A 27,548-nucleotide genomic window follows, 5' to 3' on the forward strand; every position below is an offset into this window, starting at 1 on the left:
GGCAACTTTAAAATGAAGACTTGTTCATTAATGATGTCAAGAATTACTAAACGGCGATAACTTTTCTGTGATCAGTGGATGTTTTGATAAAAACAATTAAATTGAACCAGTATAATATGATGGCATTTGCCAGTTTTAAAAATTAAACGTTATTCAAATAAATGGACGATATTTTATAAAGATATTTATCTTCCCAGCCTTAACTGTTTTGATATGAATTCTTATTTGAAGCTCGCGTGGTTTTATATGCATTAGAACTAATCTCAGACTATTTATGGTTACATAAGGTTGCACACTGTATCAACAATAACTATAAAGAACTTTTTATTAGCTCTTTCCAACTATCCAATTTTATTTGAACTATTAAAGTAATGACTTAAGAAATACGAGAAAACTATGGTTAAGAACCAGCAATAGATCAATAAGAACAAATATTTACTTGCATTAGAAGATGCACGTGAGTCACAGAATAACCTAAATTCAAAATCTGGGAAGAAAGATGATCCATCAATATTACTGAATCATAGAAAAACTGTAATTGCATAGAAAATATAGATAGTCATACCGTTTCCATGATTTGTCTGTACTCTATCAAAGGGTCAAACAAATCGACCACATTAGTTCCTATACTGTAAGGTGTATCATGGACATCAGGGTCAAATAAAACCAATACAATCATTCCTTCACTACAACTACAAGGATCATTCAGTACCAAATAAGAATTAAAAGCAGTTAAGATTATAAGATATGATAAACTGTGGGGAAAATATACAATTGATTACATGATTGATTAATTAAAAGTCCATTTGCAATTACTTCATTTAATTTTGTTTTTAAAGAAAAGCACGCAACATTGTTTTTTTTCAAATTCAATGCATTTGGAAAACATACCATATTAATGTAATATACGACGCTTGCTTTTCTTCAAATTTGAAATAATTTTCAGATTTCGTCCAGCATACTTATGAAATATATTCTTACGGTATGTTGAAATCTATTTCAAAATACATAACACGCAGTTTGTTTACCATCAAAGCAAGTCATAGGGATATATATGTAGCTGTCTTTAATAAGGACGTTCAATGCTGAAATTAGATGTGACAGCATTTTCAAAATTGATATCTTATTATATAGCTACTGTTTGGTCTTGTATAGCGAGTGAGGATTTGATATCGCTTGATATTGACTCGAGTTGCTTATTTCAATAAAATAATAAATGAGCCTATATATATCCTATGGCGAGTTTATAATTAAAATAGAAATATATAACAAGATTTGATATCAAGCGATATCCAGATTCTCACGAGTTGTTAAGCCTATCATTTCTATTAATGTAGAAATAATCTTTGTCCTGGTGTAAAATTTTCGATTCACCTAAAATACAAGTCCGCTTACGATATTGAGAAAAATGTGTCAGGAACCCAGACTACTTTTCAAGCTTTTTGTACGCTTTAAAATAGAACTAAATTTGACACAAAAGAACATTTCCATGTGAAACATGATAGTGCTTTTTTATTTATAGAAGAAATCATAAATCTCCGTCGCTTAGGGGAAAATGTGACTTTTGAAAGTCACCATTGACCTAAGAATAGCCAATGTAAATGTCGCAATTTCGAAACAAATTGCAGGACATGTCAACCAAATTAACGCATTTTTCTTATCATTTATTCATTTCACATTCCGACATGTTGTAATACGAGAAATATTTCTTCATGGAGGGAATAGATATTTAGTCACAACTATAAGAGAATGGACAATGCATTAATGCATGAAAATTGTGATACTATGCTAGTTCTTGAGATACAAGCCTTTGAAAGGTATTTTTTTCGCAGGAAAAACATATTTGTGAATTGTCCGTATATAATATATCGGAAAAAATAAATGTCAAACTGTATGAAAATCAACCAAATTTTACCAGATTTTCTTACCGCAAGTTTAACTGAGATGTCTGGTTTTTACAGAGGATGACCTTGAGGTCACTCCGATGTATTGCTATCGCCTAAATTTCCATTATGCAAATTAGTTTTGGGATTTCAACCGATCTATAAAAATTATAGATCCGCGGTCATTACAAGGGAAAAAAGTGCATTTTTATACCTGCGATTCCGTTCTCCGTTCGTACGATGTTTCATCAAAAAATGGAATCATTTCAGTTGTTGATTTAGTACTGAAAATTTGACTGAATTATCTCCTTATTAAATACGGTTTTATATGTTTAATAGGTGTTTAAGAAAGAGGTCAGGTGCTCATGTTCATTCATAAAATTATCGTTCATTCATGAATTTATCGTAAAATCAAAATCACTACACAGGTCACACAGGTTGTATACGTATACGTGTCAAAAGATTACCTGTATAGTATCTAAAAATAGACAAACTTAACTGACTTCCCTTACTGTAGTGTGTGATAACATTTTGTGAGGGAATTCGATGTTTGCTATACCACTGTTCATTTCAACGCACTTTATGACGATACCACTTTATCAATATGAATGAAATTTTTTGCAGTGTTTTAAGAAATAATTTTACTTTAAAATCGCGTATCATTTGTGAACTATTAAATGTTTTACAAGGACGAATTTTCTGTATAAAGTCAATAATTGTGTGAACTTTTGAAGCCCAAACTTTTTATAGCCTTAAATACGCTAATGAAAGATCCGAAAACTATACCCATACAGAACGACATGTTTTTGAAATTGTAGCAAAACTTTTGGTTGACAAATTTTAATTCGTTATTGCATAAATATTAACTTGAAATATCTGTCATTTTCTCCCTACCCAGTTTACCTCTATTACTCATTATGATGTGGACTTGACATTGTTATTGAATCTTATGCAATTTGATTGGATTAAGCTATTATTAGATTACCTTCAAACTGTTCATGCTTTTTCGTACGAGTATATTGATTAAATCAGAGCGTGCATGAATGTGTACAGAAAATTAAATGACCTGCAAACTGGACACTGGACCAGTCCATATTACGTTTTATCAATGAATAGATTTTTTTTTTATTTCCCAAATTACAGGGCCCATAAAGGGCATAAAATCAGATACAATTGATTTACATAATTGGTAACAACAACAATAATAGCGGCATATAAATAGATATTTAGTATATTAGCATTGGTCAGAATCAGATGAACGAAACTTAAGGTATGAAAGGTAACAATTGCCACTTTTTATCTTTTCACATAATTTTCCACATACACATTAGATAAATTATTTTTGATAGCCTATTGCGGAGAAAAAAGAGAAAGTTTACTGTATTAACGTTCTATTCCATTAAATACGCCATTTTTCGAAGATAAATGCAGAAAAACATTTATGAACGGCTACGCCAGGTAAAATTGTTGTTTATCCTAAAAAAAAAATACAATTTTCAGTTTCATTAGAATATTATAATAATAATAAATCCCAAATTTATGTAGTCATTAGATAAAGTCCTTATATGTCCGATCTGCCTATTTTTGGACATCAAAAGACAATACGATCGTTTTAAGGTCAATTTCGTCTACCTCACACAATCTTGTTAGGCACTATAATGAAATGGACCTGAAATTAATTCACATGTTTCCTGAAAATTGATAAATATCAAAGCAACATAGAGCTGTTTGTTCTAGTTCGTATAATGACAATTTAATGTCATGTTTGTTTGTGATGACCCCCCTTTTCGGGATTGCATCAGAATTATAGTTATCTCGTATCGCATGAGGATGACACATGTCAACTGAGCAATTATGTTTGGGACTTAGTTTTAAGAAATGATGTCAAAGTAACATTATGAAAATATTTTTAGTAAGCTGAAATATATATTTATTTTTTACATGTTTATGTCTTGTAAGATATTTTATTTCTGTCCCGTTTTTCAACATTTGCGTCTGGAAAGTTGAAATGTTTTAACTGAATGGTTAATTTAAATTAATTATGAAAATGGTTAAAATTAAATCAATAAAGGAAATTATTGCCCAGTTACAAACACTACCAGGGGATAATCCATAATGATTTTTTTTTCCAGTTATATGTTTCAGCACATGTATAATTAACCCCAACTTTAGCCTGGTAAACTTGTTGTCTCCTTGTAAAATATAAAACATATTTAAAATGATTTCCTGCTAAAGTCTTATATTGATATAAAGTTAAAACCGTCTTGCTTCTCACTAGTCAACACTCCTGTCCTGTCAGGTTTAATTCTTATATATATGGATGAAAAATAAAAGTCCACAAAACATTAACATGGCAGCAATTGCTTTTACAGCCTTTAAGACTTTGATTTTTTTTTACAGAAGAGTGTCCACCATGCACTTGCATTACACTATAATAATAGTAGAATAGTATGATATACAAATAGATGAAAATTATATATACATGCAACCGTAATATTAATATAATGTATAACAACAAACCAGTGTATTCTCTGGAACTATTATTATATTAGTATAATAGTCTAAGGTATACTGATTTGTATCACTACAATATAATAGTTATTACGGTGAGGTTGAATTTCCTGTCATTTATTCATCATCCAAGCACGAACTTGTATAAGAAAAAAAAATCTCTGTAAATTAACCTCAGTTTCAGGTATAGAGATGTGATCTGTTTCTGTGACATGTGCTTTTGACCATCCACAAGAACCTGCGGTCATCCGATGTTCAGTACTTCAGTACTTTGATTTTTGTTTGTTTTTGTTTTTTTTTAAATGCTTATTATAAATGAAACTGTGCAAACATTGTTAATGCATAGCCATGGGGATAAGGATGAGGGGCTACAAATTATAAAGGAAAGGGTGATACATTTGTGTCGAGCATTTCAAGTGACACTACATTTCATTAATGCAAGAAGTTCTCCTTTGTTCTGAGTGACGAGACAAGTTGAAACTCGTATAGAGCGAATGTTTGTTATCATTATTCTTGTAAATATTATTTACTTAAAAGTTTATATTATTTACTTTTCAACTGAATTTCTCTAAATCAGATTTCAGTTTTATTTAAAACATTAAGTATAAAATTGTTTGCTAGACTAAGAAAATAAAATTAAACCATCCAAGATGAAATATGGATTTGTATACATCTAATTCTAAGTTACTTAGACGTCTGGCGTAGGAATATATTACTCTGACGGGTTAAGAGGCCATTACTGTGATGGAAATAACATGTAGTTGTGATTTAAAGAAATAACACTCATACATCAGAAGTGATTATAACGTATACAATGGACTATTATAAATCTAGACAAATCTAAATAAGGCTGTTCTATCTCTGATTTATCTAGCTTGTTTTCATGACAGGTGATTGATGGAATTCTGAAAAAGTTTGATCATGATAGCAAAGATAGTATGGTGTCTTTCCAAATTAGAAAATATAATATAACATGTGGGTAGCATTATAAATAGATCATCGCCGAAGAGGAAATTATCTGCAGCTTAAGAACATATAAGGACATGCCTGATTTTAGTGGGTTTTGTGTTGCTCAGTTTTCAGTTTGTGCTATATTGTTGATGATTGCTTCTGATTGTTTGTTTTATTTTAGTGGCGGTCTTTTCTGTTCTAATTAAGTTTTTAATAACGAGCTGATATGTTCGGACTTCCTTAGCCTTGAATTGCCGTTGATCAAAAACTGTTAAATAAAAGTTATTCGTCCGGTTTCGTGCATTCTTTCTATACATTTCTTGTTTCTTCTATCCAATAGAGAAAAGACGAAACATTTATATGGTTAAGATGTCATCTTATGTTGACCTATAGATATTTTAGGGTGTTTTGTGTCGTCGGTTTGCTGTCTCATTGACTTATGCCCCATATATTCTTTATTCTGACACATCTTTTTAGATTATGTACACAACTTGATGAATTGAAAAAAATGTATACATATACATGCGCATAGCTCTTCTATTTTGGCAAAAGGAAAATTCGTGATGTACAAATTGTATACATTGAACGTTTGGTTATTGATTTTTTGTCCGATTTCTCCTTAAAACTGATAAGAGATACAAGACTTAAAGTAACTCAGATTCGCGTTTCATCTACACAAGACCCATCAGTGGCGTTTGAACCAAAACAGTTAAAAATAGAAAAAGGAGAGAAATTGAAGAGCAATGCAAACCAAAAGTTCCAAAAAAAATTTCCCAAACCTGCAAAAGGCCATCCATGTCTTAGGGTAAAGAACATAAGTGTTTCGAATGCTTTTAACATTCTATGAACATTAATTTTACATAAAATGACTGTATAAATGATATTTCATGCCAGCACAGACTGACTATAGGGCTGGTGATACATTCGGGACGAAACGTCCACGAAAGACAGATATTTCAGAATGACATATCCCTGATTTCAAATGATTTGTTTTGAGCGTTCCTGATGGAGGTAAACCCAGAAAAGCTCTTCGAACGCATTAAATTTGTAAAGTGTTTTTTACGTAAAGAGACAGATCCACCTCCCCCAGATTTGTTTCCCAATATGGCCATTTTCTATAAGTTTATCAACCTTAAGGGCATACGATATAGTTTTGATCCCACGGTGACTTTTTTACGAAAATTTGCATACAAGCTATTTTTCATCTAGTCAATTAAAATATGTAATAAAAAATATAACTTCATGAACTACTTTTAGAGATAAATGGGATCGAAATTTCGTACATTTCCTAAAAATTTCAGTTTCTTGAACATATCTAGCCTTTGGACAGACATGCAACTTTTTTGTTTGAAAAGAAAAACACTAGCGGATTTTGTAAAAAGATTTGGATATGCTCTAATTTTGTGTATTAATTATTTGGAAATAATTCATTTTCATTTTAAAAATGTTTATGATTTAAGGAAAACCCGACATTTCATACTGTATATTTATCTAAGTTAAACAAAAATCGGTGGTTTTTTTTTTATAAAAATTGGTACAACTAATCTTCATACATAATCAATCTAAATGTCATTTTTAAAAAGAAGGGTCGATGAACTCTTTTAGAGCTAATGCTTAAAATCAGTCGAATAATGCATCTTTTCCCGATATTTCACAGTTTGACGTCGCGAAAAATAACATTTTACGTTAACTTTAATTCACAGTATCACAGCTCAACCTATGTACTTTATGATTCTTTTCCTGCATATAGGCTATAACCGGAAGTTTGACAGAATTTCGCATATTTTCAGTATTATCTATTCAGTAAAAGTGTATAAAACGTACATTCATAAACCGAAAACAAAACTCTAAAAGGAAGTAAAGTTGTATAATCTTTCTGATACATAATATTGGCATCTTTGAAATATGCTGCAAAACTCTTTAATATTCACATTCCAGTAGGATAAGACAACTTTTATATTTCAAATCTGTGACTGAAACAATTACAGGGAAATTGGCCCTACCTTTTTTATAGCTTAATAGATATATCTTTTTATTCAATAATTATATTTCGCTGCAATATCTTTGAAAAAGTAGGTAAACGTTTTAAACCCGCTGCATTTGTTTGCACCTGTCCTAAGTCAGGAATCTGCATGATGTTCAGTGGTTGTCGTGTTTTGATGTGGTTCATAAGTGTTTCTCGTTTCTCGTTTTTTTTATATAGATTAGACCGTTGGTTTTCCTGTTTGAATGGTTTTACATTAGTCATTTTTGGGGCCCTTTATAGCTTGCTGTTCGGTGTGAGCCAAGTCTCCGTGTTGAAGGCCGTACTTTGACCTATAATGTTTACTTTTACAAATTGTGACTTGGATGGAGAGTTGTCTCACTGGCACTCATACCACATCTTCTTATATCTAAATAAGTAGAAGGTAAGCGTGCAAACTTCCGAGTTCGTCATTTGTATTAGATTCAAGGTCAATCTTTATAGTTTGATTGGATTATGACTACCTTTTGTGTTTTCCTGTCAAGTAATTTTTTCATTAGAATTAAATGTCAAGAAGGCAATTAACCTAATTAAGATTTGAATTAATTCTATTTTAAATCTGAATAAAAGTGATCATGCAAATGAATAGAAATAATAATTTCTGTATTTGCCAATTAAAATGTCGAATGGTAATTACTGATAATTATTGGTGATTAAAATATTAACTATATGCAATACCTCTGGTTAGTTCTTTCGTAACTGTCAATTATTACTCCAAGCTGATCAAATGAGTTGGAACTTGAAAACTCACTTGTCAAGATACTGTGCATATATAATGAATTCAGTTTTGGCTTTAGATATCATTAGTCATTTGGAAAAGAGCAAAAAACGTTATAAAATGGACATTTTAGAAGACAGAGTACCTTTATTGAACTTGGATGACTTTGAAGAAGAGTCGTCTTCTGGTTATGACTCTCCAGTATTTGTATCCGACTCGGAACCTAGTTTGTCATCATCAGGAGGTGAAGCAGATAACAGCAACAGTTGTTCATCTTCGGAAAAAGACATTTCAAGTGAAAGTGATGATGATGGTGATGATTTAGACGACCTTGAAGATCTTGGCGATACTATGCACGTGACCAGTACAGAAACAGTAGTCAACAATATCAAGTACATCTTGTCAATGCCACAACTTTGTGATGTTACATTTGAAATTGGATCACAACGCTTCCTTGTCCATGGTTTAAAGGCAGTAATTGGGTCAAGAAGTAAAGTTCTTCAAGATATGATTCTACAACAGAATAGTCCACAGGTCCAAAGAAAAACGAAGAAAAGCAAAACCCAAAGCATACCCATACATAACTACGACATTGATGTGTTTAGACAAGTCATCAACTTTGTACACACCGGAAGTGTTGTTATGGACATAACTACAGTCGTTGGAATTACATGTGCTGCTGATGAATTTGATGTTCCAGAGTTAAGTGATGCTTGTTGGGAGTATTTGAGACTTTGCTCTGCTACAACAACCAACATCCCCGTACTTCAGAACGAGACCGACAGATATTTTGGTCACCGTGCTGCAAAGAAGATTAAGAGCATGCTTTTGCAGGAAGTGAGTCCACAAAGAAGAAAAGAAACTGCTGTTTGAAAAAATGCGAACAGTATAATATAGTGCTAACAAAATGTAGATAATTAGTGCTTTTTGTGGATTAAATATATAATAATTTTTTACAAACTAGTTTATACTTTTTTTCTTTTAATAAATATACAGATTATGCTGTACCTCAGCGTAGAATATAAAGAACATGTTGTACATCGTTGTCAAATATCCCGACATTGTTGTTTTCCATGTACACATTTGAAATAAAACAGTTTCTTAAAAAGTTGAGCGTTAAGAGTTTTATAGCCAAAGACATGATAGGTACATTGAAAAGGACATAAAAAGAAAGAGGGCATCTGCTGTAAACTTTGCTTGAAGTAATGTGTAAGATTTTTTTTGCGGTGATCATGTAGCGGGGATAAAAAAGTTGTTAAGTAAAAACTCCATTTCATTTTTGATAAATGGAATAAAATAAGTTAGTGCAAAGGACATACAACAGAAATCAGTTTTGAAAAAAAAGAACTTTACACTATAATTACAAGTATTGTAAGCAACAAAAACATATGTTCTCTAAACATTATCATATTAAAGAAATTGCCCGTAGTTATTGAATGTAAACTCAAAGTGCTGAATCAAAATATGTATATGATTAATATTATAAATTGCACAACACATTGACTATTTTAACAGGATATATAAAAATTTACGGAATGCAATGATAAGAGGGTTCGTTAATTCTAAATAGAGTCGTCACATATGTACAATATTAACAATAAACATGAGGTTAAGAAAGCTATAACAACCGACTATAACATTTAAACAAAACATAACAATAAACAGTTTCATCTAAGAAAAGTACACATAAGCAGAAAACTAGTAGCACACATAATTATCAAACAATTTAGCACACATAAGCATCAACTAAAATAACCATATACAAGCATTAGATTAGAGTAAAAACAGAATATGGACCAGAGTCAGTTTTTAAATCTCATATAAGCACAAGATAAAGCAATAAGGTTATAGCTAATTTTGAAATTTACAACAAACAGACAGCCCTATTATAAGCATTATATAAAAAGCAGGAAATAAATTAAACAGATATCGCAGAACGTATGTATATAATTCAGCTATGAGGCAGCAAAGTTTGGTATTTACAGGCACTGGCAGAAACAATTGTCTCCACTGCACAAGTTACAACGTAGATATATAAATTTAAAAATTGTCAAATGAGACATTTTTCTGGCCTCATTTAGGAGTGAATTCTAAAATTGCGCTGCTTCATAACTAAAAGAATTCTTACCATACTTTATAGTTCTGGGTCTTAGTAAATCTACACAGTCCCATATCTAAAATTATACTAATTATTTAAACACAATTACGCCTTCAAAAAAAAAACCCAGACTTTTCTTATTTATCATTTTCAAAGGTCTCCAAGGCAGTTGTTTTGCTGCCTTCGTCTGGTTTTAAGTGACGGTAAATTTGATTTTTCCAGTAATTTTTCATATCAAATAAGGAGATGAGGTATGATTGCCAATGAGAAAACTATCCAACAGAGTCATATGAAGCGGATTCAACAAGGTCATCGTACGGGCTTCAGCAATGACCCAAACCCATACTGTATAGTTAGCTATAAAAACCCCGACATGACAAAATGTGAAACCAAGTTTGTAGACTTATTATTTTGTTTAGTTCTAATTTTCTATTTCAGGCAACATTTGATTTTCTTTCCCTATCTAACACACCATGATTTTCCAGTGGCAGTCAACATTTCCCGCCCTTTATCCTGGTCGACCCCTTCCTTGCACAGATTTCTTATGATTTTATTTGTTAATTTGTTCGCGTCCTGAACGTGCATGAAATATTGCCATTGTAGGTAAAGAAAACAACAGTCAATCAATCTTCTTTTTCTCCCTGTTTCTCGCACCTGAACTTGTCAGCAGTAGTTTCCAGAAACCTCAACTAAGATGTACTTTAAGTTCTACAATGTGTTACACCTGCATGTTTAGTTGTGCATAAAAGTGCTTTGTTTGTGCATGGGGTCATGACGGCCATATACTTGGGGGGAGGGGTATAGAACTATAGAACCCACTGGGAACTTTTGTATTTTCATGAACAAATGTTATAATAACTTGATAACAATATGTGGTAGAGACAGGAGTTATCATTAATGAGTATGGGACCATATTACCTACCCAATCAATATTTCAATATTTTATTGATAGTAATTATCAATGGGAATTTAAAAGATTTCTTATATTGTGTGTTTGCTGTCTCAAAGTCTAATATCGCTTCTTGTGTTATATTAAAGTAGATTCTTTTTACGCAAAATATGGTAATCATTTAATTTAGTTCTACATGATGTACTAAGATCTTGCAGATTAGACTCCATATATAATTTAAAGTGATAAGCACGTAAATTTGATGGCATATACTTACAGGTTTAACTACAAATTCGATAACGTTTTGCTACAATTGTGTTTCAAACAGTATGTGAATTAGATATTGGTGATATGTGTATCTTTGTTTTCTGAGTTCGTTACTTGTTTTAAAGGTTTGTCTACATTTTATGTTAATATTTCCCTCTGTTTTGTTACATGAAATATTTTTAATATCAAAACTGATGCCAAGACATCAATCATCCTAATAAAGCTTGGACATGTTGGAATTCTATTTAATTACTAAATCAAAATTTTCACGTATGATAATTTCTGCATTTGTCTGTTGTTAATTACTTACAATTAACGATGATTAAAACTTTGTCAATATCTCATATAGTAACCGTCAATTATTACTACAAGCTAATTAAATCAGTTGGAGTTTGAAAACTCACTTGTCATAAATACCGTGTATATGAATTATATTGAATTTAGTTTTAGCTCAATATATCATAAAGCATTAGGAAAAGAACAAAATACGTTATAAAAATGGACAATTAAGAAGACAGATTACCTTTGTTGTACTTGGATGACTTTAAAGAAGAGTCGTCTTCTGGTTATGACTCTCCAGTATTTGTATCAGACTTGAAACCCAGTTTGTCATCATCGGGAGGTGAAGCAGATAACAGCAACAGTGGTTCATCTTCAGAAAATGACATTTCAAGTGAAAGTGACGATGATGCCGGGTGATGATTTGAACGACCTTGAAGATCTTGGCGATACAATGCACGTGACCAGTACAGAAACAGTAGTCAACAATATCAAGTACATCTTGTCTATGCCACAATTTGTGATGTTACATTTGAAATTGGACCACAACGCTTTCTTGTCCATGGTTTAAAGGCAGTAATTGGGTCGAGAAATCAATTTCTTCAAGATATGATTCTACAACAGAACAGTTCACAGGTTCAAAGAAAAACGAAGAAAAGCGACAACCAAAACATACTTATACATAACTACGACATTGATGTGTTTAGACAATTTATCAACTTTGTACACACCGGAAGTGTCGGTATGGAATTAAATACAGTTGTTGGAATTACATGTGCTGCTGATGAATTTGATATTCCAGAGATTAGTGATGCTTGTTAGGAGTATTTGAGACATTGCTATGCTACAACAACCAACATCCCAGTACTTCAGAATTAGACCAACAGATATTCTAGTCACCGTGCTGCAAAGAAGATTAAAGCAATGCTTTTGCAAGAAGTGAGTCCACTGAGAAGAAGAGAGACGATTGTTAAAATATTATATTTTTTGCGAACAATATACTTGTGCTTACTTCATGAAGCTACACGGTGCTTTTGTGAAATTAAATTTATAATTCCTTACAAATTAGTTAATCCTTGTCTTTCTTTGGAAAAAAAAAGTACAGAATATATTGTACATCAATTTCAAATAGTTTGACTCCAACAATTAAACTAGTTTAACCCCGCCACATTATGTATGTGCCTGTCTCAAGTCAGGTGACTGTAATTCAGTGGTTGTCGTTTGCTGCTGTACATCATATTTGTTTTTCGTTCATTGTTTTGTGCAGAATAAAGGCCGATAGTTTTCTCGATTGAATTGTTTGACATTTGTCATTTCGGGACCTTTTATAGCTGACTATGCGGTATGGGTTTTGTACATTTTTGAAGGCCGTACCTATATGTAAAATTCTATGTCATTTGGTCTCTGGCGGGGAGTTGTCTCATTGTCAATCTTATTTTTATAGAATAAGTTATAAATCAACGTCAAATATACAGAATTTTAATACCAAAGATATGATAGATACATTGAAAAAGGGCATGCATGAATAGTCATCTATTTTAAACTTTGATTGACGTTGCATATAAGATTTTCAACTATTCATATGGTAATTGATCTACCAAATAGCTCATATTGTACTGTATGTTATAAAATTGTGTACAAATAAGTTTAATATAAAGCGGCAAGATTTGTGAAAATGCAACTTACACGCTCGCATTGAGCTTTTGAACCGAAATAAACATTTAGATAAAAAATAATTGAACAAAACTGCAACACTTGTTTAAAATATATCATTCATAAAAATCATTGACAGTATCAATGAGAAAACATAAAAGTTTTAAGATTTCTTCCTCCATCTTTTTAGAGATTGTCTTTTAGTCCGTCTTCAACCTGCGCAATGCACAAGAAATGATTTACTTAAATGTTTGGAGACGGTATCTGTGATTCATCAATATAATGACCTGTCTGACATGCTTTCATACTACATTCAAATATCAATTACAATCAAAGAAATGGACAACTGTATTGGTTATTCTCTTTTGAAGTGACGAAGGAAATTATACATAACGGGATTATAATTGGTAATTGTCATTGAGAAAAGATAATTATAATTGACCCAAGTTAATTACTAAGCAGCTATATTATTATGAGTCTGATGACCTGCGGTCACTACTTCTATTCTAACACAATCTCTAGTCAAAATGTAATAATTTATTGATAATTTTATCATGAGTTCTAAGATCGTTATCTTCAAATTTAACTCGAAAGAAATTGTTTCTAATAAAGACGTATCATATTGATTATTGCTGATGAACTTGTGAACTATTTTATTAGTGTTAAATTGGAATGTGCTTGAATGAAATCACCACGAATATCGTCAGAAGTGTTGCTTCAGAAAAGATATGAATAATTATCATTATTTGTTCCTAGAGCTCTGAATTGTTCCCATATGTTGTCATTCAAATCTACATTGTACACATATTAATGATATATTGTATACTTACAATGCCATTTGGAATTGGTTTCTTTTCTTCATTTGAAATTCAGATAATTGAACACGTCTAGAGATATTTGTTTTTACTGCACTTTTACTAATTATGCATTGATTTTACCATGGATGTTTTTTAATATGAAACCATCTAGATTTGACTTTAGAGTAAGAAATTATAGGACGATACATGTCATTTAAAAGGAGTAAGTGACACTGTTTAAAAAGGAGCACGTCCTGTTAAAGATAAAAGATAAGATGTCCGATGATTTCCAATGAGACAAATATCTACCAGAGACCAATTGACGTATACATATATATAGTATAGTATAGTAACTACAGGTCACAGTACAGCATTCAAAAATAAGTAAACCCCATACCATATAATAAGCTATAAAAGACCCCGGCTTGACAAACTGTAAAATTATTCAAACGAGAAACCTAACGGCCTGGTTTACCAGTATGTACAAAACAAATGGAAAACAATTACGATAGATAGTTTGTCTTATCGGGTACATCAGTATACCTGGGAATATATTTGTCACATTTGGGAAACAAAGCCAGGAAGGAAGAAAATGTTTTTAACAGTACAGGAAGTACTTCTTCAATTTATGAGTAGGACAAAAAAGAATTTTACTGCCTCATTTTTATCCATTTTTTTCTGTTACTTTTATTGTGTTGCAGTCGCTTTGAAGTCCTTTATTCATAGCTAAGGTCTCTAAAATATCCACATGTGTAAAATTAGTTTCCAAACAACTCATACAGGAGGTTATAAGAATTGGATATACAAGCCGCCTCAGTGGCGGATCCAGAACTTTTTATAAGGGGGTCCGCTACAGTCATGCTTCAGTGATTCCCTATATAATCAACCAAATCCCCCCCAACCAACCAACCCCCGACCCCCCAACCAACCAACCAACAACAACAACCCCCCCCCCCCCCTGGATCCGCCGCCTGAAGCAGTTTAATCACTTGCTACAAGTTGGTGAAAGCATTAGAGAATCTGTTTAAAGTATTATCCGTGATTTCTCTAACCTTTACTTACGACAACAGCATAACTAGACCCGCAGTCCTAGACTTTCACAGAGCTTACAACAAGGATCAGTACAGAACATGACAGTCACTAAGCCCAAGAGAATTTGAATAATTACTACAATATTATTTCGTAAATTATTGCCACTAAAGTAGTAAATCTTCATAACTCTGAAAGAACATCTGTTTTTGTGGTAGTAAAACCTCCCAGTTTGATCGTCAAAATTGATTGCTTCAGGAGGAATATACGATCTCTTGAGACTGTAAACATTATTATAAATCTTAACTTTATAATGTTTTGTATAATTTACTAAAAGAATTCATAAAGTTTTATTTTCGCAATTTAAAAATAAATTATTATCATTATATGCATTTAAAACATAAGATTTGAACACGATTTGAATAAAGCCTAATAGGTCATTTCAATACGACGTGCGTTATAAACAAAAGAAAATGTGGTGTTATCAAAAGGATTTCCAACAACTCAATCTTGTTAAACAACGAAGAGATAATTGAAAAAAATCTACGATCATCTATGGAAGACAAATTCACATGGCAGGTTGACCGGAGTATAGAACTATTGTTATCCCTTGAATTTTTCCATCCAACGTAACCTTTGCTATGAGAGATCCGTTTTGGCTGTACGAGTCGTATAAATACGCAGACACGCCCGGTCGACATAGGAACGTTAAATCCGACGCTTCATGTCGGGGAAATATTGCACTCTCCGACGTTGAAAAACCCTTGTAACAACTCTTTGGGGATCTGTAAGGCCTGTTGCAAGGCAAAATGTCCAACATACCATCATTCTCAATTGACTATCGAATTTCCTACCTTACACATTGATCAACCTTATTTTGAGAACATGTGAACTTATGAACAGGTTTAGATGACACTCTCAAGTACTAACAGTAGAATTGACCCAATGTAAAGTAAAATTTAAGAGAATTCAAACCGTGATATACCAATTTGCAAAATGGTACTATTTTCTAAATTTATATATTAAAAGTAAAACATGTTAGTACCGGAGTTCTTATGGCGGTATTCCAGGAAAAACAGTTTAACATTAGAATTAACGACCATATAAGCATCAATGAAAATCATATATACACTCCAACTATATTGAATTGTAAGCTCATTTCGTAAGTTTAAAACCCAAAGAATTGAATTGACTAGGGTATGCTAGAAATATCATCGTTCATTCCTGAATTTCTTATCTGGCAGTAAACCCACTGTTAAAGAGAGGCGTCCGTTTTGGATGTATAAATAAGCAGCAACGTTAAATCCAATACTCCGTATTTGGAGATTGCCGCTCTCAGGCTCTGCACGTTAAATAAAGAGCAATTGCAAGAACTGTTAGAGGGGTCTACAGGAAGCTCGTTGCAAGGTTAAAATTTCTGTCCTATCCAACATACCCTTATTTTCCAGTAGACTTGCGTAACAAGTAACATTAAAAGAGAGCTCCAAATATGGTACCCGACGTGTTACTAATGAAAGTACAAACACGGTAATAAATCTAATTTGATAGGTCACATTCGAGTAAAAAGAGGACGGGAGTATTTCGACAATGGGAACATATATGTCGTCATCTGTGAAACAGATATTCCATAACGGTTCACCAATTCGTGCTGCATGGTGTCCGTAAAATTTTCGAAGGAATGACTTCAACTTCACCATTTTTATTACAGGAAGCACCATAAGAGTGTCCCATTTTGTATAATTAGTTGTCGAAACGACTGTAAAATGCTTTACAACATGTTTTATTTCAAAAAATGAAACTGAACCACCCTTGGACACGAAGCAAGCATATTATTCTGACCCATAGATAAATGACATTGGGCTTGATAAATAAACTGGTTGTGTTGTTACCATTGTTCACGAGACAGATGCATACAAGTATACAACTTACTGTGTATTCATGGTCAGCCGGGTACAACTTACAGCTTACCCGATGGGAATAGACAAGGAAAAACAAAATCAGCATTACGATGTACTAATAAAATAAATGTTTAGTTCTCTATATCTTGGAATGCATTAATACCACCCTTCATGTTATATTCTTTGCTCAACTCCACCACACCCCATTCCACCCCCAAACCACATCTTCAGAGATCTTTTGTGGACCCAACCCTGAATCCAATATTCGGAAAGTAAAATTAATTCATGTATGTACAAACGTCAGCTGGAGCTCCAAATTCAAAATACCTTGAAAAAAGAACAACCATATTTCCCGTGGGTTCGTTACGATTCGCTGGAACTAATCTTTTAATTTGCAAAACATACTATTCCGAGGATAATTATTCTTGGTTTTTATGGTTACTTTTATTGATATAAACCAATAGATTCCACTATTTTGTACTTCTTTATACGAAACTGAACCATGGGATATGCATAGATGGATAAACAGAAGAGAATCCAACCTGATACTCTGTAAAATAATCCTATATTAAAGACATGGTGTTTTTATTAATGTTAGCTAATTTAAGTCAATCATAGTTAAATCCAAAAGAAATGTTTAGAAATGTATAAAATATTATATATCCCTTATACCCTACACATGCACACCAACAATAATAACATGAATTGCCGTCCTTATTCAGTTACTGTATCACTTTCTGATGTATTTTCCCCCAGTAATACTTGTTTAAGTTATCTTTTCATATAAACAATCATACTGTCTGTACATTCAATCTATATTTGTTTAATCAATTCCTAAATAAAACATTTGCATGCTCTCTTTTCTAAAATTGTAAACCTCTTGTACTTTAAAGCATTTTATTTGTTTATTTTCCATTAAATATGTAAATTTTCACGTTATTTGTTAATTGATATTTGTTCCTCCCATCTTAATGTGAAATGTACAATTAGTAATGGATCTGAGCTTTCAAAACGTGTTACATTTCACCTTTTTTCTGCAAATCGGGAATTGCCGCTTTAAATGGCTTTTATTATAAATTAATTGACTGTTCAAATGTTGTCATGTTATAACACTTGGGTAAATAAATGACTTGTGATACCCTTTTTATTTATTAAGATTAGCAAATAAAGTGTTTCTTTTTCTAGTAATGTTTTCCGGTAAAACAGCTAGTACACGGAATCAATACGGCTATGAACAATAGCATGCTGTTCTGATAATAGAACATAATAGAATCCATAACTAAAACAACCGATATTATTAAGTTTGATATCAAATGTTATTATTAAAGCTTTCTGTTGTAATCGATATATTTTCCAATTTTACATTTCACTTCAAGACAAATGCAACACGATTTACATAAACGCACAAAATAATAGAAGTCATTACATTTATCGGTATTGCCTCACCTGATATGAAATATTCTGGTTTTTACGATGTCAGGGAAAACGTGATTGTATTAGAACTAAGGTGTTGGCTTGTTAATATCATAAGCCTGTATGTGACAGTATTAGAATGCAATTTCTTCATATCTATGTTTCAAATTAAAGACTGAAAGCAAATAAATCATAATAAACTGCTGCGTCCTTATAAAGAACAACAAATGTTTCATGCAAAATTCCATATATATATTTATCAATTATACCAGCCGTAAGTCCACAGCGGAAAAGTCAAAATTGTCCGAATACTCTAGAAAAATGAGCTTCCATCAAGGAAAATTCCAGCTATCCGGCAACAGTTGAAGATATTGTTCACCTCAAATTGTATTTGAAAGTCCAATTATTCTGCAATTTAAAAAAATGTAAAATATATACAAAATATCATGCATCGTATATAGACATTCAGACATTTTTCCCAAATCATTTAATAAAGTTTGGCGAAGATTGGCGAAATTTGATTACGCTTATATATAACTGAATAAAGTCAACATGTTTTGTGAGATCTCAACCCTCCCCCTATAGGTCGGTTTTCTCTTTGACAACTACAGTTAGGGTACAAACGATGCTTAAAATATAAAAATAATGAGATGAAGGTATCATTTGAAGGTTAAAGTTTTCCCACAACTTGAAGTGTCTATAGTTGACTGCCGTCCAGTGGCTAGTTTTACAAATGTTCATTCAAAACTAAAATAGCACCTTTCAAATTGGCATTGTCAATATATTTGGAGCTGTCTTACAAAATACATGTTCAGTACGAAACAAATTTCTTTTAAGAGGAGACAGTCGCTTAAGAAGAACACATTTGTTTGTTATTTTCAAAATATTTGTCCTTTAAAACAAATGTACAACTTTTGACAACATTTAAAAGAAAAGTTTTTCAAATAAAATTTCCTTTTCACCTCCTATTGTCGATCATATTGCCATTATTTGGGTTGTATAGAGTGCAAATACCAGACATAAAACTGTCAAAGATCTACATACATTGTGTGCATTTCATCGATGGACATTTACTAGACGATATTATCATAAGAGTTACCAAAAGTTATTTTTAATATGTTGGACATTAGACAGATTGCCAAGCGTATTGATCATGTTGATTTACTCTCCAAACTGTCACTATTAAAAAGAAATAAATGAAAATTTGAAAGCGGCGTGTGACACTTATTAAGCTAGTTTTACATCCTTAGATTACATCATTAAGTCAATTTAATCTTGATTTCTTTTACAATATTCCAAACAGAAAAGGACTAATAAAAACCACAGTGATAAGAGGCTTTGATGATTTTATTACATGAATCCTGACAAATCTCAACTCACAAGTATGGTATATATCGTTCTTGTTTTCTGCTTGATGATTGGCGTACTGAAGCAACACCCCCAAATAGAGATTTTCACCATCAATTTTCAATTGCTTCAATGAGTTTGTGACTTTGTCTTGTAGCACTGTTGATCACCGCTGATCAATACTAGTAAAAACCCTAGATAAACATATAAACCCGGTGTTAACCTGTCCATTACATATCAGATAGATCTAATACTTCACAAGAGAATGTAATTTATATAGTGTAGTATGGTCCTTTAAGGAGATCTCAGTCATTACTAATGAAGCAATATTTGTCAAAGGAAAGTTATTTGATTATCGTAAAGTTTTTCTAAGTATTACTTTGGGGATTTTGTCTGTGTTATGATCCTGTTATTGACTCTTAATCAGCTGATTGGGATATTTGGATGTTAAAAAGAAATACTTTTTTAGCGGAATGATCTACTACCTGAGTATCACGGTGTTAATTATATTATTATACCTGGAGTCAGGTGAGTTTTTTTTTATCTTTTATTTTCTATAACTCAGTTCAACGCTCAAAAGGTTTCGGTATTAAAAAATCTTAGATACTAGTATTTCCCTTTATAATAGCATGAAAAAGTAAAAGTTCAACGCTCACAAGGTTTCGGTATTAAAAAATCTTATATACCAGTAGTTCCTTTTAAAATTTAAAAAAAACGTAAACCTAAAAGGATTAACGTGATGTGCACTGTACGATGAAATACAAAATAAGATATTTTTTGTTTATATTTTATATCGGAAATAGAACAAACTATTGGTCTAAAAAGATAATTAAGTTAATTTCGCCTGGTATTTAAAGACACTTGTATGTCAGATTAATTATAATGTATTTAACCATTTGATTGGAAATTTTAAACTAAACTTGGCATGTAATAGGTTTTGATATGGAGAGACTTGTTTATTCTTATGTAGCCATAATTACGATTAAAGACTTTTTGATTGTGAAAATATGAAATTCATTTTTAACGACTTTGAGGCAGTTAAAAGTACAAATGGACTTATGTGGTATAACATTAAAGTACAAATAACAGATGATAAAAGTTAATCAGACAGCTACCCAGCAACTCAAATACTGCAGTATTTATGATATGATCTTCAAAAAGCGTCCATTGAAAGTAAAGCATTTATAGTGTAAAGATGAATGAAAAATCACAAATTAGACCAAAAAGCATAAACACGACTCACAAAATTATCCCAAACAACATCAACAAAGTATTACAAAATATATAGAACCCATATCAACACGAATAAAAAAAAATTGGACCAAACATATACAAAATTGACCAATGCAACCTCAACAACAATCACAAAAAATGCTAACATGAATTTCAAAATGGACCAAAGCAACATCAACATAAATTACAAAATAGGCCGATAAACATCAAATGAATCATAAAAAAGACAACATAAAACCTTTGCTCATCATTAACTTTGAAAGCAAACTACACAACGCAAAACTTCTTTAACAAAAATAACAAATATAATCAACATGAATAATAAAATAAATACAACAAAGTATCAACCTGAATAACAAATTGACAAAAAAAGCATCAACATGAAAAACAAAATGCAAACAACATGAATAATAAAATAGAAACAACAAAGCATCAACATGAATAATAAAAAAATACAACAAAATATCAACATGAATAATAAAAAAGATTCAGCAAAGTATCAACATGAATAATAAAAAAGAAACAAAAAAATATCAACATGAATCCCAAGATAGATACAGCAACGTATCAACATGAATTTCAAGATAGAAACAACAAAGCATCAACACGAATACTAGAAAAGATACAACAAAATATCAACATGAATAATAAAAAAGATACAACAAAATATCAACATGAATAATAAAAAAGATTCGACAAAGTATCTACATGAATAATAAAATAGATACAGCAAAGTATCAACATGAATGATAAAAAAGAAACAAAAAAATATCAACATGAATCCTAAGGTAGATACAGCAACGTATCAACATGAATTTCAAGATAGAAACAACAATGCATCAACACGAATACTAGAAAAGATACAACAAAATATCAACATGAATAATAAAAAAGATACAACAAAATATCAACATGAATAACAAAAAAGATTCAACAAAGTATCTACATGAATAATAAAATAGATACAGCAAAGTATCAACATAAATAAAAAAAAATTGAAACAACAACGCGTCAACATGAATAATAGAATAGATACAGCAAAGCCTCAATATGAATAATAAAAAAGATACAGCAAAATACCAACAATAATCACAAAATAGATACAACAAAGTATCAACATGAATAACAAAATAGAACAACATCGCATCAATATGAACAATAAGATAGATACAATAAAATACCGAATCATAAAATAGATACAACAAAGCAGCAACAAGAATCACAAAATATACCAAAAAAAGCTTCAACATGAATAATAAAATAGATACAACAAAGCATCAACAAGAATCACAAAATTAACAAAAAAAAGCATCATCATGAATAACCAAATACATACAACAAAGTACCAAAATGAATTAAATATAAGATAAAACAAAGTATCAACAAGAATCACAATATTACCAAAAAAAGTTTCAATATGAATAACAAAATATTTACAACAAAGCATCAAAAAGAATCAGAAAATAAACCAAAAAAAGTATCAACATGAATAACAAAATGAATACAACAAAATATTAGAATGAATAAAACAAATTATTCAATATTAGTATTATTTTAGTAGTTTTTTTATCTATATGAATTGGATTTTAAAATAAAAAAGCATATTCACCTGGAGAAAAGTGTTATTCACCGCGCTAAACGTCACGCGCTTTTACATGTAACGTTTTGGTAAAATGTTTGATGTACAATTGGTTTGGGTAAATATTTGTCATTAAATACATTGTTTTCTCTCGGAATATGGAATAAAACAATTACTGTCTTTTGTTTCGGTAAATATGTGGTTTAATTGACTTTTGAAAAACTGATATTCACTTCGGCCGTCGGCCTCAGTGAATATCAGTTTTAAAATTGTCAATAAAACCACATATTTACCTCATCAAAAGACAGTAATTGTTTAGTATCAACATGAATAATAAAAAAAGATCCAATAAAATACCGAATAATAAAATAGACACAATAAAATACCACAAAGTATCAACATGAATGACTAAAAAGTTATAAGAAAGTATCCAACATGAATAACAAAAACTAGACTAAAAAAAGTATCAACATGAATCACAAAATATACCAAAAAAGCATCAAAATGAAAAACAAAATAGATACAACAAAGTATCAACATGAATGACAAATACACTCAACAAATTATCAACAAGAAATAACAAAATGACAAAAAGAGCATGAGATCACAATATGACAAAAAAGAGCATTACCAAGAATCACAAAATATACCAAAAAAGCATCAACATGAATAACAAAAAAGATACAACAAAATATCAACATGAATAACAAAATGACAAAACATCATTAACAAGAATCACAAAATATACCATAAAAAGCATCAACATGAATAACAAAAAAGATACAACAAAGTATCAACAAGAATAACAGAATGACAAAAGAGCATTAACAAGAATCACAAAATATACCATAAAAAGCATCAACATGAATAACAAAATAGAGTAATATCTTAAAATAAGCATCAAAACGAATCCCACATAGTAGTCCTAAAAAATAATTACATGAATCACAAGAAGCATCAACATGAATAGACCAAAAACATCAACATGAATCACAAATAGACAAAAAAGCATCTACATGAATCACAAATAAACAAAAAGCATCAACATGAAACCTCAAAATGGAGTAAAACACTAAAATACAAAGAAAACTAATACAGGTCTCCTGACTTAGTACCAGTCTACCTCTTTTGGTGTTTTAGTTTAGATCGGTTGAAAATCGATTCAAAGCGTTCACATTAGCCCTTAAACCGATCTAAAGTGAACCGATCTAGTTTAAATCGACCTAAATGTCCTAGTGTGAACGGGGTCTAACTCTATGGATCTGCATGAAATTGTACGACAAGTTTGCATACTACACATGGAAGAAAGTCGATTTTAGGTTTATGGCCTCAACCATTAAGGAATAAGGGGCCAAAAACAAGACTTTTATAATACTTTGTGCAAATTGCTTTAATATTCACCCTCGCTATTCTCATTCGTAGTTTCTTAGGTTCTTTGCGATACGGAATCTAATCGTGTTTTTAGATTTTTGATATTGGGCCATGTTTTCAAGTTGGACCAAATCGGGGTCCAAAATTAAACTTTGTTAAATTCATTAAAAAAAATGAATTCTTGGGGTTCTTTGATATGCAAAATCTAAAAGTGCAATTGGATTTTCAGTTTCGGGCCTCGTTTTCAAACTGGTCTACATTTTTGTCCAAAGGGTCCAAAATTAAAATTAGTTTGAATTTGAATTTAACAAACAATTAATTCTTGAGGTTCTTTGATATCCTAAATCTAAACATGTATTTAGATTTTTTAATTTTGAGCTTAATTTTTAAAGTTGTCAGAAAGGTTTTGTTTGATTTCAACAAAAACTAAATTTATTGGGTATTTTGATATGCTGGATTTAGATTTTGAATTTTGGGCTCGTTATCAAATTGGTCTACATTGAGGTTCAAAGGGTCCAAATTTAACTTGATTGCGGTGTCAAATATTTAATCACAATCCTCATTCAGAACTGTATCAAGCGTGAATGTTTTGTTCATACTTGCATCGTCTGTTCATGGTTAGAACTCTGCTGTCGTATCAAGCTGTGACCTACAGAGCATTTTATTTAAAAAAGCACTTGTTGGCCAAGCCCCACTTTTTAATACACTTCACGATGGACAACTAGGGATGTATTAAACACCCTCAACACCACATAAAAATCAGCTCAAAATAATGATTCATTTACCCTTGCTTAATGAATTGGAGTAATTTAGTGGTCTGTCCATGCATCAATCCGCTGTCATAGGCAACTTCATTTGAATCAGCAAAGAAATTTAAAAAAAATACTTAGAATTCACTTTATTTTCTAATGATCTTCATAAAAATATGCTAACCCCTTTATTGTTATGCCAACTTCGATAATGCTGAAAAAAGGTTTGGAAAGTCTCGATTCGCTTCTGTGCATTCCTGTCAAAATGTGTTATCAAATAATGTTATGAGCCTTCAATTTAGGTTACAGTATATAATATTGAGATTCATCATGCTTTTATGAAATAGATCTAGGAATTTTAAACTTTGTGTGTATAACACAATGTCATCATTATGTTATCGCATAATGTTATATGAATATAATGTAAGCTGTGGTATGATCCAGGACGAATGATGCTGTATAAAGCATATAACTCGTAACGGTAAGACAATTCGTATCTTTTATCAAACAGTATGTCAGCTCTTAACGATTAGTGAATACATATATGAAATTGCAAGTATTTGGCAACTCATAACGCTATTTGAATACACATATAAATTGCAAATGTATGTCAACTAATAACGTTATATGAATGCATGGCTTAATTGTAAATGTATGTCAACTTATAACATTATATGAATATATATATAAATTACAAATGTATGTCAACTCGTAACGTTATGTGAATACATATATATTATAAATCCAAAACGTTATGTGAATACATATCTAAATTGGAAATGTTTGTCAACTCATAAAGTTATAACTTATACAAATAAATATCTTAATTGTAAATGTATGTCAACTCAAAACGTTATGTGAATACATATATATTATAAATTCAAAACGTTATGTGAATACATATCTCAATTGGAAATGTTTGTCAACTCATAAAGTTATAACTTATACGAATACATATCTCAATTGGAAATGTATGTTAACTCATAATGTTATATGAATACATGTCTACTCCTAACGTTATGTGAATACATATCTAAATGAAAAATGTATGTCAACTCATAACGTTATATGAATATATTTCTCTAATTTTTGTGCTATTTTCACATATCTTGATCGGTGTGAGAAAAAATATTTCTCCTCACTAGTGAAATATCTGTTCTCGGCAAATGATTGGTCGGAATTTAATTATGACGTCACATTTTCTTGGTTTCTTCTGAATTTTTCTATTGTGACGTCATGAAAAAAGGCGACCATGCCTGATGACGTCACACATAAAGAACACAACTTTCTGAAAATCTTTGAAAAAGAAGGATAAAAATCATTAGAGAAACGGATTCCACCACTATAACTCGTTTATTACGCTATTTCTCCACTCTCAACAGTTAAATTTTAATTTGAATATATTTCTCCTTATAATGTTACTACTTATAATGTTATATGAATACATGTCTACTCCTAACGTTATGTGAATACATATCTAAATGAAAAATGTATGTCAACTCATAACGTTATATGAATATATGTCTCCTTATAATGTTATATGAATACATGTCTACTCGTAACGTTATATGAATATATGTCTGAATTGCAAATGTATGTCAATTTATAACGTTATATGAATACATGTCTGCATGAATTGCAAGTGTATGCAAACTCATAACGCTATGGAAGTATCTGCTATAAATCTAGAAACAATGCGAATCCATATCTACATTGCAATTTTCTATAACGCAAAACGCTATTTCAACAATTAGTTCTGCCACTGCAAGTTGAAAGCATAATGCACGTTGAAACTATAATGTGTTCAGTATATAACTGCAGCGGGTTTAAGTTTTTTAGTACTTAACCATCTCCATTTTTAGTCTTTGTCTGTGCCAAAAATGACAGTGAACGTACACAAAAGATTAGCCCAGGAAAAAAAAAACACAGCCCTTTTATATCGACACTCCACACCATAAGAACAGATGAACAAAAATCTATGTAGAACATACAGCGGGTATCAGAGAAAAAATTCAAACAAGCTTAGTTTATTTGATGTCTTTTCACACTCTTCTATTTTAGTTTGAAATCACTTGATGGGAACTATTACATGCACGCTAGTTTTGAATTTCATTTCTACCCTCATATCTTAAATTACACAAAAATTGTATTTAGTATGTTCTAAATGTCACTAAAAGTTTTGGAAACAAAATTCATAGCACACTAATGAACAAAAACATTAATTGGGCATTTACAGTGCATCGAAAACTAATTTCAACTTTCCTCCGGGAAATTGAATCCTTAATGTTAAATATAGTATATGTAGTACACTTATATAAGTTGAAGTTGAAAACAACTAAATCGTGTCAATAAGACGGAGTGTACCATGGTGATTTGACAGTCCTGGCATTGATCCAGTGAAAAACATACGATACCGGTGTTAGTGCGCATGACACTTGACACCTTCATCAGGGACCGAAGGTTCCTTCCTATACTTCAAATTCTGTAAACACTAGTCTCTATTTCGTTGAAAATGTAACAAATTGTGATTCGTCGATTGAAATTTATGTCGCATTGCTATAAATAGACGTTTATAGGTATGGTATGGTAATTAAATATTCGAATGTTGGGTTTTCAACTGAAATTTATCCATGATATTGTAGGGTCAGATTTTTCGAGGTCAACAATAAGTAGTAAATACGGGATTTTCCTGTGAATGGAGAGTATTGTATTTTTTTATAGAGAAATGTATTCACACTATGTACATGTAACTTGGCATACAATCACCGTGTCCAAGTTAAATGAGTTGACTTGCTAACGTTTACGTCTTTTGATCTCTGGTAGAGAATTGCCTCATTCGCAATCTTTTTATTTTTATATT

General features: G+C 31.3%; 2 protein-coding genes across 2 annotated transcripts in view; both read left to right on the plus strand.

The window, feature by feature from the left end:
- Positions 1 to 8,206: 8,206 nt before the first annotated feature.
- LOC127733474 (serine-enriched protein-like) lies at positions 8,207 to 8,959 on the plus strand. Its single transcript, XM_052242829.1, has one exon. The coding sequence runs from the start codon at positions 8,207 to 8,209 to the stop codon at positions 8,957 to 8,959; it is 753 nt and encodes a 250-aa protein (XP_052098789.1).
- A 10,943-nt stretch (positions 8,960 to 19,902) lies between these two features.
- The window catches only part of LOC127734548 (limbic system-associated membrane protein-like), a 58,284-nt gene continuing 50,638 nt past the window's right edge, over positions 19,903 to 27,548 (plus strand). Inside the window, exon 1 of the mRNA XM_052244481.1 lies at positions 19,903 to 20,284. Within this exon, the coding sequence (XP_052100441.1) occupies positions 20,230 to 20,284 (55 nt within the window). The 5' untranslated portion in view covers positions 19,903 to 20,229. The remainder of the gene's footprint in view (positions 20,285 to 27,548) is intronic.

Source organism: Mytilus californianus, unplaced genomic scaffold, assembly GCF_021869535.1.
Source record: "Mytilus californianus isolate M0D057914Y unplaced genomic scaffold, xbMytCali1.0.p SCAF_3, whole genome shotgun sequence".
NCBI lineage: Eukaryota > Metazoa > Mollusca > Bivalvia > Mytilida > Mytilidae > Mytilus > Mytilus californianus.